The following is a 14,403-nucleotide window of genomic DNA, read 5'->3' as shown; positions in this document are numbered from 1 at the left end:
GGCTGCCGGCACTGGTTGGAGGGAGAGTTGGATGCGCCAATCCTACTGCGCGCAAATTGGCTGCAGTGTCCCAGCACGTAACAGAGCCTGACTGGGGGGGCCTGACCTACGTTTACAGTCTCACAAGCCATTGGCGAGGCCGCAATTAGAGCATCATGTACAGTTTTGGTCACCTCGTTACAGAAAGGACAGGGTGACAGACTGGACAGAGTGCAGAGAAGGTTTACAAGGATGTTGCCAGGACTAGCAGGCCTGAGTTAGAGGGAGAGGCTGGCCAAGCTGGGATTTTATTCCTTGGAATGTCAGAGAATGAGGCGTGACCTTATTGAGGTGTGTAAAATCATGAGAGGCGCAGATAGGATGATTGCAAATTGTCTTTTTCCCAGGGAAGGGGAAGTGAAATCTAGAGGGGGGGCGTGTCTAAGGGAAAGATTTAAAAGGCAACCTGAGGGGTAACCTCTCCACGCAGAGAGTGGTGCGTGTATGGAATAAGCTGCCGGAGAAGGTGGTTGAGGTGGGTACAGTCGCAGCATTTGGATAAGTACGTGGATGGGGGAGGATTTAGAGGGATGCGGGCCAAACACGGACAACTGGGACCAGCTGGGGGAGCACCATGGACCGGTTGGGCTGAAGGGCCTGCTTCCATGCTGTATGACTCTGACTTGATGTGTCCGCCAGCTCGGTCCCTCAGTGCGCGGGCACAGTTCGGGCTACGATTGGTCACTTCCCCCCCCCCTATCCTTCCCTCTTTCAGAATGATGGCGGAGAGGGCCCAGTCACAGAGGCAGCAAGAGGAGAGCGAACGCATCATTCACCTTCTCCAGCTCCAGAGGGACATCGGCAACGACTCGGTAAGCGTCCCTCACCCGCCCCCCCCCCCTCCTCCACCTCGCCGCCTACAGCCCCTCGAGAGAGCGTTCCGCTTTGACTGATCAGCTGTCTCCCCCCTCCCCCAGGCACTGCAAGGTTCTTCGAGTTTCTCCAAGAAGTTTGAGGCTGTCCACGCGGAACTGGAGCAGAGCCAGTAAGTTCCTGAAGCCTCTCGTGGTGGGGGGGGGGGGGGGGGCGATACGCCCTCCCTCCTGTCGCTGTGCTGTTTGTATTAAAGGGGTGGGTGAGGGGGGCGGGGAACAGCGATGGAAAAGCCAAGGGATTGAGGGGCAGGTATTTACAATATCTGTTTTTGATGCAGTGAAAGGATATGTGAACTGGAGAAAGAAAATGCAGAGCTGGACACAGAGCTGAAGAAATTCAAGGTAATAAATACCCTTATAGAAACACAGAAACTAGAAGCAGGAGTAGGCCGTTTGGCCCTTCCAGCCTGCTGCCCCATTCATTCTGACCATGGCTGATCATCAAATTCAGTATCTCGATCCCCGCTCCCCCCATTTCCCTTGATACCTTTCGCCCAAAGAGCTACATCCAATTTCTTCTTAAAATCACACAATATTTTGACCTCAACAACTTTGTGAAAGTGAATTTCACACATTCCCCACCCTCTGGGTGAAGATATTTCCCCTCACCTCAGTCCTAAAAGGTTTACCCCTTACCCTCAAACTCTGACCCCTTAGTTCTGAACTCCCCCAACCATGGGGAACATTCTTTCTGAATCTATCCTGTCTAACTGTTGTAGATTACAGGGTAAATATGTGGGGTTAGGGCCTGGGTGGGATTGCGGTCATAGCGTCAGTGACGTATATTGTGGGCAGATGTGCCCCCTAGGAATGCATGCACACACACACACGCACACACACACACACACACACACACACACTCTCCAATGCCGAGCTATCATTAGGCTACATCAAGAGTATTGCGCAAAGTTTCAGTGTCCTTATCTGAGAAAGGATACAGCTTGAAAACAGGCCCTTCAGCCCAACTTGTCCATGCCGCCCTTTTTCTTTTAAACCCCTAAGCTAGTCCCAATTGCCTGAATTTGGCCATATCCCTCTATACCCATCGTACCCATGTTACTGTCTAACCCTGTTAGAATTTTATAAGTTTCTACGAGATCCCCTCTCACTCTTCTAAACACCAATGAATATAATCTTAACTGATTTAGTCTCTCCTCATATGACAGACCTGCCATCCCAGGAATCAACCTGGTAAACCTTTGCTGTACTCCCTCCATAGCAAGGACACCCTTTCTCAGGTAAGGATACTGAAACTTTGCACAATACTCTTGGTGTAGCCTAACGATAGCTCAGCATTATAATGGAGATAGCATGCGTGTGCGTACGCACACGTGTGCATCCCCAGGGGGCTCATCTGCCCACAATATATTTCTCTGACCGTGGCTGATTACTTCAATTTCCCTTAACTTCTTCCTCAATGTACAAAAATAAAATACTGTGTACACCGGAAAACAAAACAAAAATTGTTGGAAATATTCAGCAGGTCAGGCAAGCATCTGTGGGGAGAGGAACCGAGTTGATGTTTCACGTTGAGATGATCTATTAGCTAATTTAAGATGAGTTAGTTGAGTTTGCAGTGTGCCTCATTGACAAAGGAATATGCCCAAACCTCATACTTATTCTCAATTAGCCGGGAGCTGCATTTCTCTGATTTCTCCACGGCAACATTTTGGGCCAATTGAAGGCGACTTCCCAACCTGTTGCCCTTTTCTCCCGAAATACGAATTGTTGTGCTTGTTTGAAATTTGGAATTCCTGTGCTTGTCCTGATGAGTGGCAGACCTAAAGTTTCGGCAAAATGTCTCTTTTTGGCAATATTCGAATTGATGAGTTGTTAATTCTAAACGTGAGATTGATATGTTCTGGTTAACCAAAGGCATTGTGGACAAAGATGGTGAGATGAGTTTGATCGTAGATATGCCTCAGTCTCATTGAGTGATGGAACAGGTTAGAGGGGCTGAACAGTCCACCTCTTTGCCTATTTGGCATGGAACGATGTGTATATATAACCCCTCTCTGTTTTCAGTTGGAGAATGCGCCCCTCGCACTAGTGGAGCTGCACGCGTGCAAACAGGAGCTGGAGCTCGAGAAGGTTCGAAGCCAAAAGCTGCAACATCAAGTGTGCGATCTGAAACGGGCCACCCAGCTTCTGGTGGAGCAGAACCAGAACCAGAACCAGCCAAGCCAGGTACGTGCACGCCCCAACCCTGAGAACCTGCTGTGGCCGTACCCACGGGTGGCACGGTGGTTATTGCTGCTGCCCTACAGCGCCAGGGACCTGGGTTCGATCCCCGGCCTCAGGTCACTGTCTGTGTGGAGTCTGCGCGTTCTCCCCGTGTCTGCGTGGGTTTCCTCCGGGTGCTCTGGTTTCCTCCCACAGTCCAAAAAGATGTGTTGGTTAGGTGGATTGGCCGCGCTAAATTGCCCCTTAGTGTCAGAGGGGCTAGCTGGGCTAATATGTGATGTTACGGGGATAGGGCCTGTGCAGGGTTGTTGTTGGTGCAGGTTTGATGGGCTGAATGGCCTCCTTCTGCACTGTAGCGATTCTATGAAATCTTTTTACTCAGGATGATACTTTGGGGAGTGAAACTTAAATGTTCCTGTAGTTTATTTTTCCACAGCAGTGCAGTGGTTAGCACTGCTGTCTCATAGCGCCAGGGACCTGGGTTCGATTCCCAGCTTGGGTCACTGTCTGTGTGGAGTTTGCACATTCTCCCCGTGTCTGCGTGGGTTTCCTCCCACAGTCCAAAAAAGTGGGTAGGTTAGGTTGATTGACCATGTTAGTATTATAAAAAATGTGTTGATTGGATGGGTTAGGAATAGGGCAGGGGCTGGGCCTGGGTGAGATCTCCCTAGCTGTGACCTGTAACCCTGCATTCAGCGCCCTCTCCCTTCCTTCTCTCCTATGTGCTCTATAAATGGTATGCTATATATAGCACACAAGAAACAATACTTTTCACTTATCCCAATACATGTGATAATAATAAATTTCAGGATTTCCTTTTTAAGTCATTTTGCTTTACGGGCTGTGGGTGGCTGGCCAGCATTTATTGCCCATCCATTGTTGCCCTTGAGAAGGTGGTGGTGAGCTGTCTTCTTGAACCATAGAATCCCTACAGTGCAGAAGAAGCCATTTGGCTCACCATATCCACACCAACAACAATCCCACCCAGGCTCTATCCCCTTAACCCTGCTTATTTTACTCTGACACTACGGGTTAATTTAGCGTGGTCAGTGCTTCCAACCTGCACATCTTTGGATTATGGGAGGAAACCGGAGCACCTGGAGGAAACCCACGCAGACACGGGGAGAATGCGCAAACTCCACACAGACAGTGACCCAAGCTGGGAATCGAACCCAGGTCCCCGGCGCTATGAGACAGCAGCGCTAACCACTGCGCTGCTGTGGAAAAATTAAACTACAGGAACATTTAAGTTTCACTCCCCAAAGTATCATCACATTCTGAGCAAAAAGATTTCATAGAATCTCTACAGTGCAGAAGGAGGCCATTCGGCCCATCAAACCTGCACCGACGACAATCCTGCACAGGCCCTATTCCCGTAACACCACATATTAGCCCTGCTGGCCCCTCTGACACTAAGGGGCAATTTAGAGTGGCCAATCTACCTAACCGGCACAACTTTGGAATGTGGGAGGAAACCGGAGCACCCGGAGGAAACCCACGCAGACACGGGGAGAATGTGCAGACTCCACACAGACAGTGACCCAAGCTGGGAATCGAACCCAGGTCCCTAGCACTGTGAGGCAGCAGTGCTAACCACTGTGCCATCGTGCTGCCCTGGTCATTAACGGGCTAAGTTTAAACTTTGTTTATTAGTGTCACAAGTAGGCTTACATTAACACTGCAGTGAAGTTACCGTGAAAATTTCTGTGTCGCCACACTCTGGCACCTGTTCGGGTACACTGAGGGAGAAGTTAGCATAACCAATGCACCCTAACCAGCACGTCTTTCAGAATGTGGCAGGAAACCCATGCAGACATGGGGAGAACGTGCAAACTCCACACAGACAGTGACCCAAGCCGGGAATTGAACCTGGGCCCCTGGCGCTGTGAGGCAGCAGTGCTAACCGCTGTGCTACCGTGCTGCTGAATAAAGAAATGCTTCTTTGAAATGTAGCTGCTGTTGTAATGTGGGATGTGCGGCAGCCAATAGTGCAGAGCAAGATCCCACAAAGCAGCAAAGTGGTGATGACCCAGATAACGGTTTTTTGGGACGTTGCCAAGGGAATAAATGTCACCGTTGTAACATCAGAGCTGTGCAAGCGCAGGGTTAGTATGTCAGCCAGTTGTATGACTGTGAGCAATGGGTGGGATCTTTAACATCTCCCCGGGAGGTCAGACAGGGCTTCCCAGTGTGAAAAGTGTTCCTTCCCCCCACTGTGACCGCTCAAAATGGAAGATTTTGTGCTCCGCTCTCTGGAGTTCGAACTCGAACCCACGACCTCCCAGACCAGGAAGTTTCACTAGCAACGCAACCCACCACCTGGAGCGTGCTGAGTGTCACAGTTCAAAAACATCCTTTGGATTTTATTTTATTTTATTCACTTGTGGGACGTGGGTGTCGCTGGCTGGGCCAGCATTTATTGCCCATCCCTAGTTGCCCCCAGAGAGCAGTTGTGGGTCAACCACATTGCAGTGACTCTGGAGTAGGCCAGACCGGGTAAGGATGGCAGATTTCCTTCCCTAAAGGACACTAGTGAACCAGATGGGTTTTTCCGACAATGATTTCATGGTCATCAGTAGATTCTTAATTCCAGATATTTTTTACTGAATACAAATTCCTGTCGTGGTGGGATTCGAACCCCGGTCCCCAGAACATTAGCTGAGTTTCTGGATTAATAGGCCAGCGATAATACCACTAGGCCATCACCCAGATAGCTCAGTTAATATTATTTCTGATGTCTGCCACAGCCTGACCGGGTAGGACTTGGGTCGCCTCACAGTGCCCCAGGCCAGTATTCGAGACTCGGGTCAGTATCGCTTAACGTGGGATGTAATCGCAGTGCCTGTGGGATCTTGCTGTGCGCCAAGTGACCACTACCTGTTTCCTATCTTGCAGCAGTGACTGCACTTCAAAAAAAAACACCCCCTTGTCTGCCAACACCTGAGGGATGAGAAAGGTACTATTTCAATGCAGGTCTTTCTCACCGGCAAGCCTTTGTCTTTGGCAGTTGGAATGGGCTAAAGAGAGTCTCTTTAATGAAACAGATTGGGTTTGGTGCCACCCTCTGTCTATGGCTTATTGGACACTTGCTTCCATCAGTCTTGGCATCGTGTATAAGAGCAAGGAGGTCATGTTGGACTTGTACCGAGCGTTGGTGAGGCCGCAGCTGGAGTACTGTACGCGGTCCTGGTCACCTCACTATCGGAAGGATGTGATAACACAAGGGGTGCAGAGGAGATTCACCAGGATGTTGCCGGGGACGGAGCACTTGAGCTACAAGGAGAGACTGGATAGGCTTGGGTTGTTTTCTCCAGAGTAGAGAAGGGGGACCTGATTGAGGCATTCAGGATTGAGGGGTGGACAGGGAGCTGTTCCCCTTGTTTAAAGGGTCAGTCATGAGGGAGCATCGTTTTAAGGTCAGGGAATTAGAGAAAAGGATTTCACTCGAGGATGGTGGGAGTCTGGAATACGCTGTCTGAGAAGGAGGCCGGAAACCCCTCAACCTTTAAATAAATATTTGGATGAGCACTTGAAACATCCAGAACTAATGTCCTTCAGGGAAGGAAATCTGCCACCGTTACCCCGTCTGGCCTAATAAGTTTAAAACATTATTTGTTTGTGTGTCACAAATAAGGCTTACATTAACACTGCAATGAAGTTACTATGAAATTCCCCTAGGTGCCACACTCTGGCGCCTGTTTGGGTCAATGCACCCTAACCAGCACGTCTTTCAGACTGTGGGAGGAAACCGGAGCACCCGGTGGAAACCCACGCAGACACGGGGAGAATGTGCAAACTTCACAAGCTGAGGATCGAACCCAGCTCCCTGGTGCTGTGAGGCAGCAGTGCTAACCACTGTGCCACCTTACATATGATTCCACAGCAATGTAGTTGACTCTCAACTGCCCTCTGGGGGCAACTAGGGATGGGCAATAAATACTGGCCAACCAGTGTCCCACAGCTGAATAGAAAAAAGAACATTTAAGGATATGGGACAAGTACAGGAAAATGGGATTAGCGCCTTCAGTGGTAGATATCGTCAGTGCAGACTTGATGGGCTGAATGGCCTTCTCTGTGTGCTATAATTGCTTGTTGAATTGCTTTGCAGGCTGCAGTGACCCACGAGGTTCGAAGGAGGCAGGCTGCTGTGTCAGAGGGGAATCCTTGCAACCCGGACCCAGACAGCAATATGTATGTCAATTCAAAAAAATTTGAATTGTTTGCTTTAACGTCATGTGTTAATAGTTCTGTAACTCCCGATTTTTAAGCATCATTCTTATTATGCTTTAACTGTTAAGAGCGTATCTGGTGAGTTCTAATATACAATGGAGCACTGACATAGAAAGATTTAGCACATTCTGATAAATGATACACTTGTGTGTCATCTTAGAATCCTTACAGTGCAGAAGAGACCATTCGGCCCATCAAGCCTGGACCAACAATATTCCACCCATGCCCTATTCCGGTAACCCTGTACTTTTTTAATTCATTTATGGGACATGGGCATCGCTGGCTGGGCCAGCATTTATTGCCCATCCCTAGTTTCCCCCTGAGAAGGTGGTGGTGAGCTGCAGTCCATGTGCTGTGGGTTGACCCACAATGCCGTTAGGGAGGGAATTCCGGGATTTTGACCCAGCGACAGTGAAGGAACAGCCGATATATTTCCAAGTCAGGATGGTGAGTGGCTTGGAGGGGAACTTGCAGGTGGTGGTGTTCCCCATGTATCTGCTGCCCTTGTCCTTCTAGATGGAAGTGGTGGTGGGTTTGGAAGGTGCTGTCTAAGGATCTTTGGCGAATTGCTGCAGTGCATCTTGTGGATAGTACACACTGCTGCTACTGAGCATCGGTGGTGGAGGGAGTGGATATTTGTGGATGTGGTGCCAATCAAGTGGGCTGCTTTGTCCTGGATTGTGTCGAGCTTCTTGAGTTTACCCTGCTAATCTCCCTGACATTAAGGGACAATTTAGCCCTGCCAATCAACCTAATCTTTCAGACTGTGGAAGGAAACCGGAGCACCCAGAGGAAACCCATGCAGACAGTGACCCGAGTCCGGAATCGAACCCGGAACCCTGGCGCTGTGAGGCAGCAGTGCTAACCACTGTGCCACTGTGCCGCCCTGCTGGGTGAGGCCAGAGTCAGACGGTATTATTGAGTGTAACGTGTTTGAAAAGCAGTCATTTTCTAGGAGAGAAATTCTGACAGGATTCCAGAGGTCAGGCAGCAAGAAACCGAGTTAACGTTTCAGGTTCAGTAACCTTTCATCGGTTTTTGAGATTACCCTGAGTCTGTTTCCTCCATTTGCTGCCTTAAAACAGGTGCTAACACTCAGGGTTTCAATCATAAAACGCAGGGGCAATTGCTTCCACAGGTCATAGAACCATAGAACCCTACAGTGCCGAAGGGGCTCATCGAACCTGTACTGACCACAGGTTATGGGGACAAAGCAGGATTAGGCTATTGAGTTGGACAATCAGCCATGATTGTAATGAATGGCGGAGCAGGCTCGGAGGGCTGAATGGCCTCCTGCTCCTATCTTCTATGTTTCTACGTCTTGTCGTTTGAGATCCAACCCAGTCTGGTGGTGTCATCAGCAAATGTAAACATTTTGCCTCTTTCCTTGATCCTATTGCCTTTATCTCCGTCTCCCTCTTCCTCCCTCACGCGCTCTCTCTGTTTGATTGTCCCGCACACGTTCACTAACACACTCTGCTTGTCATCTTGTCTTGCCAGTAATCAGGCTGATGAGGACCCAGTGTCGTTGGAAGGTCCCCTTTCGTTACAGATAGACGGTAAGACTTTATATTTATCATGATTTCTCAGGGAAATTGCTATCAATACATTTGTCATTTTAAAATATGTACAATTATTTCAGTTGAGAATTGGTGAGGATTAATTATTACTCGATACCCTCTAAAATAATGAAAGACAACAGCCACAAAAAAGAGAATGAATGTGCATTTACGTAGCACCATTTGTGTCTTCAGTGTGTTCTACTGTACAGCTGATGAGTTATATTTGACATTTTTGGGGCGGCACGATGGCACAGTGTTTAGCACAGTGTTTAGCACTGCTGCCTCTCAGTGTCAGGGACCTGGGTTCGATTCCCTCCTTGGGTGACTGTCCGTGCGGAGGCTGCATGTTCTCCCCGTGTCCATGTGGGTTTCCTTCGGGTGCTCCGGTTTCCTCCCACAGTCCAAAGATGTGCGTGTTCGGTGGGTTGGCCACGCTAAATTGCCCCTTTGTGTCCAAAGATGAATAACTTAAAGCTTATTTATTAGTCACAAGTAGGCTTACATTAACACTGCAATTAAGTTACTGTGAAATTCCCCTAGTTGCTACAATCCGGCGCCTGCTCGGGTGCACTGAGGGTGAATTTAGCCCGGCCAATCCACCACTGTGCCACCATACGGATTCTATTCTATGACAAGACGTGGAGATGTCGGCGTTGGACTGTGGTGGACACAGTAAGAAGTCTCACACAACACCAGATTCACCTGATGAAGGTGCAGCGCTCCAAAAGCTCGTGATGCCAAATAAACCTGCCCAAGACTGCAGGGAGGTACAGAAGGTCGTGAGTGCAGCCCAATCCATCACACAAACCAGCCTCCCATCCATTGACTCCATCTACACTTCCCACTGCCTCGGGAAAAGCAGCCAGCATAATGAAGGACCGCGTGCACCGCGGATATTCTCTATTCCCCCTTCTTCCTTCGGGGAAAAGGACACCAAAGTCTGAGGTCAAGTAGGAACTCACTAGAGAACAGCTTCTTCCCTGCTGCTGTCAGACTTTTGAATGGACCTACCTCGCATTAAGTTGATCTTTTCTCGAGCTATGACTGTAACACTACATTCCGCACTCTCTCCTTTCCTTCTCTATGAATGGTATGTTTTGTCTGTATAGCACGCAAGAAACAATACTTTTCACTGTATCCCAATACATGTGACAATAATAAATCAAATCAAATATTAAGTTGATCTTTCTCTACACCCTAACTATCACTGTAACACTACATTCTGCACCCTCTCCTTTCCTTCTCTATGAACGGTATGTTTTGTCTCTGTAGCAAGAAACAATGCTTGTATACTGATACCCGTGACAATAATAAATCACATCAAAACCTGTTGGACTTTAACCTGGTATTCTATGACCAGTCCCTATTCAATAATTGGACATTCTTTTCAGAAAATGAACGACTGGGTGGGATGATTTTCGCCTGTCGAAAGCTGTGTGGAAGTAATTTTAAACTTCCCCTCCCTGCTTTTCTTGTGACTTTGGCAGTGATCTCTGCCGTGACTTAATTTATCAGCCTCTAGAGCTGTCAGTGTGAAGTTGCTGCTGTTGCCCGGGGCTGGCAGCAGGTGGCAGCAGTCGCTCAGCTTTGGCTCCAGGTACCTTCGTAAAGTGTGTGTCTGTCTGTCTGTGTGTGTCTGTCTGTGTGTGTCTGTCTGTGTGTGTCTGTCTGTGTGTGTCTGTCTGTGTGTGTGGTTCGTCCACTGCGGGTTTGCTGTCCTGGGGAGCTGGACCGTGGCTTCAAACTGTAAAATGCAGCAATCCATTTGAGTTGCCTCCAGTCCAGCCTGAGACCTGAGCACAAAACCTGGCTCCCTTTTTTGCCCCCTTCTCATTCTCTCTTACTTACACCCTCTTTCCCCCCCACCCCCTGCTTCACCCTTCCTTGCTAAAAGTGTATTTACTTATTAGTCACAAGTAGGCTTACATTAACACTGCAATGAAGTTACTGTGAAAATCCCCTAGTTGTCGCACTCCAGCGCCAGTTTGGGTACACGGAGGGAGAATTTAGCGTGGCCCATGCACCCTAACCAGCACGTCTCTCAGTCTGTGGGAGGAAATCGGAGCACCTGGAGGAAACCCACGCAGATATGGAGAGAACGTGCAGTCTCCACTCAGACAGTGACCCGAGCCGGGAATTGAACCAGGGTCCCTGGCGCTGTGAGGCAGCAGTGCTAACCACTGTGCTGCCCTGAAAATGAGCACAGTGCTGTTTATCCAGGCTGCGGGCTGTTGGCCCTGGGTGTGTGTAACCTCTTCGGGTAATGTGGCCAATCAGGACATTTCTAATCTGAGTGACCACCCCTCCGAGCAGGAGAGTGGAGCATGGTGGCACAGTGCTTAGCGCTGCTGCCGCCTCTCAGCGCCAGGCATCTGGGTTCGATTCCTGGCTTGGGTCACTGTCTGTGTGGGGTTTGCACATTCTCCCCGTGTCTGCGTGGGTTTCCTCCTGGGTGCTCCAGTTTCCTCCCACAGTCTGAAAGCCGTGATGGTTAGGGCACATTGGCCGTACTAAATTCTCCCTCGGTGTACCCGAACAGGCGCCAGAGTGCGGCGACTAGGGGATTTTCACCGAAATCTCATTGCAGTGTGTGTAAGCCTACTTGTGACACTAATAAATAAAATTTAAAACTTTAACTTTAAACTTTAGGCCCACAATCAGGTCAAATGGATCCAGTTGATTGACTGACTGGTGGAACAGACTCGAGGGGCTGAATGGCCTTCTCCTGCCCCTACTGTCAAATCAGGCGTCAGTTAACAACCTCTCGCCTTTCTATCAAAGTTGACAATATTGGGAGAGATTAGACACCGAGATATTTTTTCCACTCCACGAGCATTCTACGACAAAGGGATAATAACTATCGCAGAATCCATACGGGGCAGAAGGAGGCCATTTGGCCCATCGAGTCTGCGCCAACCACAATCCCAAGCAAGCCCTATCCCCACAACCCCATTCATTTACCCTGCTAATCCCCCTGACACTAAGCGGCAATTTAGCATGGTGAATCCGCACATCTTTTGGACTTTGGGAGGAAACTGGAGCACCCGGAGGAAACCCACGTAGACACGGGGAGAATGTGCAGACTCCACACAGACAGTGCCCCAAGCCGGGAATTGAACCCGGGTCCCTGGCGCTGAGAGACAGCAGTGCTAACCACTGTGCTGCCTCGATCGAAGTGGAGAATGCGGGCATCGATCCCACTCCCCCTCTCATCCAAAGTGAGCACTGGACCGATTGAGCTAATTCCCTGTGGAATCTTCCAGCCAAACCTTTCACTGAAATTAGGAGACACTTGTCCACACACGGGGCTGCTAGGGATTTGAAATTCTTTTCCATGAATAGTAATTAATGCTGAATTGTTAATTTGAAATGGAGGTTGATAAAGTTTTGGTACCCAAAGTTATTAAAGGATTGGGGTTAAAGTGGATAAATGTAATTTTATAAATTGTCCAGACTGTCTCCGGTCTAGAGGGGCTGAATGGCCTCCCCGTTTTGTGAGTATATTGACTGTTGCGGGTTGACTGTTTCGAGGGTCACCAACATCACTGTTTTGTTTTCCAGACAAAACGACATCAGAAATCCACATCAATGACCAAAAGCATTGCGTTCCCTCGCCACACGGGTATGTAGACTGACTGGGGTGAGAGAGAGAGGAGATTGACACATCCAGACTTGCTGGAGAGATATCGGTGTGTGATAGGGAGGAATGATTCCTGATAATGCTCCCAAATATCCCAAACCCATCAGCGTAACACTGCTGTATCCCACACCCCTCACTGTAACACTCTGATATATCTCACACCCCTCACTGTAACACTCTGATATACTCCACACCCCTCACTGTAACACTCTGATATATCTCACACCCATCTCTGTAACACTCTGATATACTCCACACACCTCACTGTAACACTCTGATATATCTCACACCCATCTCTGTAACACTCTGATATATCCCACACCCCTCACTGTAACACTCTGATATATCCCACACCCCTCACTGTAACACTCTGATATATCCCACACCCCCTCACTGTAACACTCTGACATGTCCCACGCCCCTCACTGTAACACTCTGACATGTCCCACGCCCCTCACTGTAACACTCTGACATGTCCCACACCCCTCACTGTAACACTCTGATATATCCCACACCCCCTCACTGTAACACTCTGATATATCCCACACCCCTCACTGTAACACTCTGACATGTCCCACACCCCTCACTGTAACACTCTGATATATCCCACACCCCTCACTGTAACACTCTGACATGTCCCACACCCCTCACTGTAACACTCTGACATGTCCCACACCCCTCACTGTAACACTCTGATATATCCCACACCCCTCACTGTAACACTCTGATATATCCCACACCCCCTCACTGTAACACTCTGATATATCCCACACCCCTCACTGTAACACTCTGATATATCCCACACCCCCTCACTGTAACACTCTGATATATCCCACACCCCTCACTGTAACACTCTGACATGTCCCACACCCCTCACTGTAACACTCTGATATATCCCACGCCCCTCACTGTAACACTCTGATATATCCCACGCCCCTCACTGTAACACTCTGATATATCCCACGCCCCTCACTGTAACACTCTGATATATCCCACGCCCCTCACTGTAACACCCTGATATATCCCACACCCCTCACTGTAACACCCTGATATATCCCACACCCCTCACTGTAACACTCTGATATATCCCACACCCCTCACTGTAACACTCTGATATATCCCACACCCCTCACTGTAACACCCTGATATATCCCACACCCCTCACTGTAACACCCTGATATATCCCACACCCCTCACTGTAACACCCTGATATATCCCACACCCCTCACTGTAACACTCTGACATGTCCCATACCCCCTCCCTGTAACACTGATATATCTCTCAGCTCTCACTGGTAAATTCTAATGCTATATGCCTGGTGTCAGTGAGAACTCGGTGTTATATCCTGATTTTTGCAGTGTATTTAGATTGTGTCCTTGTATAAACACTGTGTTTTTATAAAAATGACGTGCTGCTGTTTCTAGGATATAAATCTGCATCTCTGCCCAAGTGATTTTTCTATTGTTGTTTATTTGTGATCTCTTCCAGCCAATCCATGCTCCTACCACAGGAATTGCTTTCTCGAATCTCTTCACTCCTGCAGGAGCTGAAAGATGCCAAGGTTATTCAGAGACAGCAGAGCGCTATTATCCATGGCCTGAGGGAGGTGAGTGAGGTCGAGTGATGTGGTGTTTTGATACACACTCATTGGCCTTGACACCTGCCCCAAAAGCACAGTTGTCCAAACGTGGGCAGCACGGTGGTAAACACTGCTGCCTCTCAGTGCCAGGGACCTGGGTTCGATTCCTGGCCTTGGGTGACTGTCTGCGTGGAGTTTGCACATTTTCCCCGTGTCTGCGTGCGTTTCCTCCCGGTGCTCCGGTTTCCTCCCACACTCCAAAGATGTGCAGGCTAGGTAGATTGGCTGAGCTAA

General features: G+C 49.0%; 1 protein-coding gene across 1 annotated transcript in view; it reads left to right on the top strand.

Annotated features, from left to right (window-relative positions):
• LOC145360664 (uncharacterized) overlaps positions 1 to 14,403 on the top strand; it is a 104,126-nt gene that overhangs the window by 44,088 nt on the left and 45,635 nt on the right. The window contains exons 13-20 of the mRNA XM_080216012.1: positions 755 to 851; positions 957 to 1,024; positions 1,193 to 1,256; positions 2,940 to 3,101; positions 7,207 to 7,289; positions 8,829 to 8,887; positions 12,452 to 12,512; positions 14,019 to 14,136. Of these exons, the coding sequence (XP_080072138.1) occupies positions 755 to 851; positions 957 to 1,024; positions 1,193 to 1,256; positions 2,940 to 3,101; positions 7,207 to 7,289; positions 8,829 to 8,887; positions 12,452 to 12,512; positions 14,019 to 14,136 (712 nt within the window). The remainder of the gene's footprint in view (positions 1 to 754; positions 852 to 956; positions 1,025 to 1,192; positions 1,257 to 2,939; positions 3,102 to 7,206; positions 7,290 to 8,828; positions 8,888 to 12,451; positions 12,513 to 14,018; positions 14,137 to 14,403) is intronic.

Source organism: Carcharhinus amblyrhynchos, chromosome 32 (genome assembly GCF_965287045.1).
Source record: "Carcharhinus amblyrhynchos chromosome 32, sCarAmb.v2.hapA, whole genome shotgun sequence".
In the NCBI taxonomy this organism is placed as follows: domain Eukaryota; kingdom Metazoa; phylum Chordata; class Chondrichthyes; order Carcharhiniformes; family Carcharhinidae; genus Carcharhinus; species Carcharhinus amblyrhynchos.
This window is presented reverse-complemented; position numbering and strand designations above follow the sequence as displayed.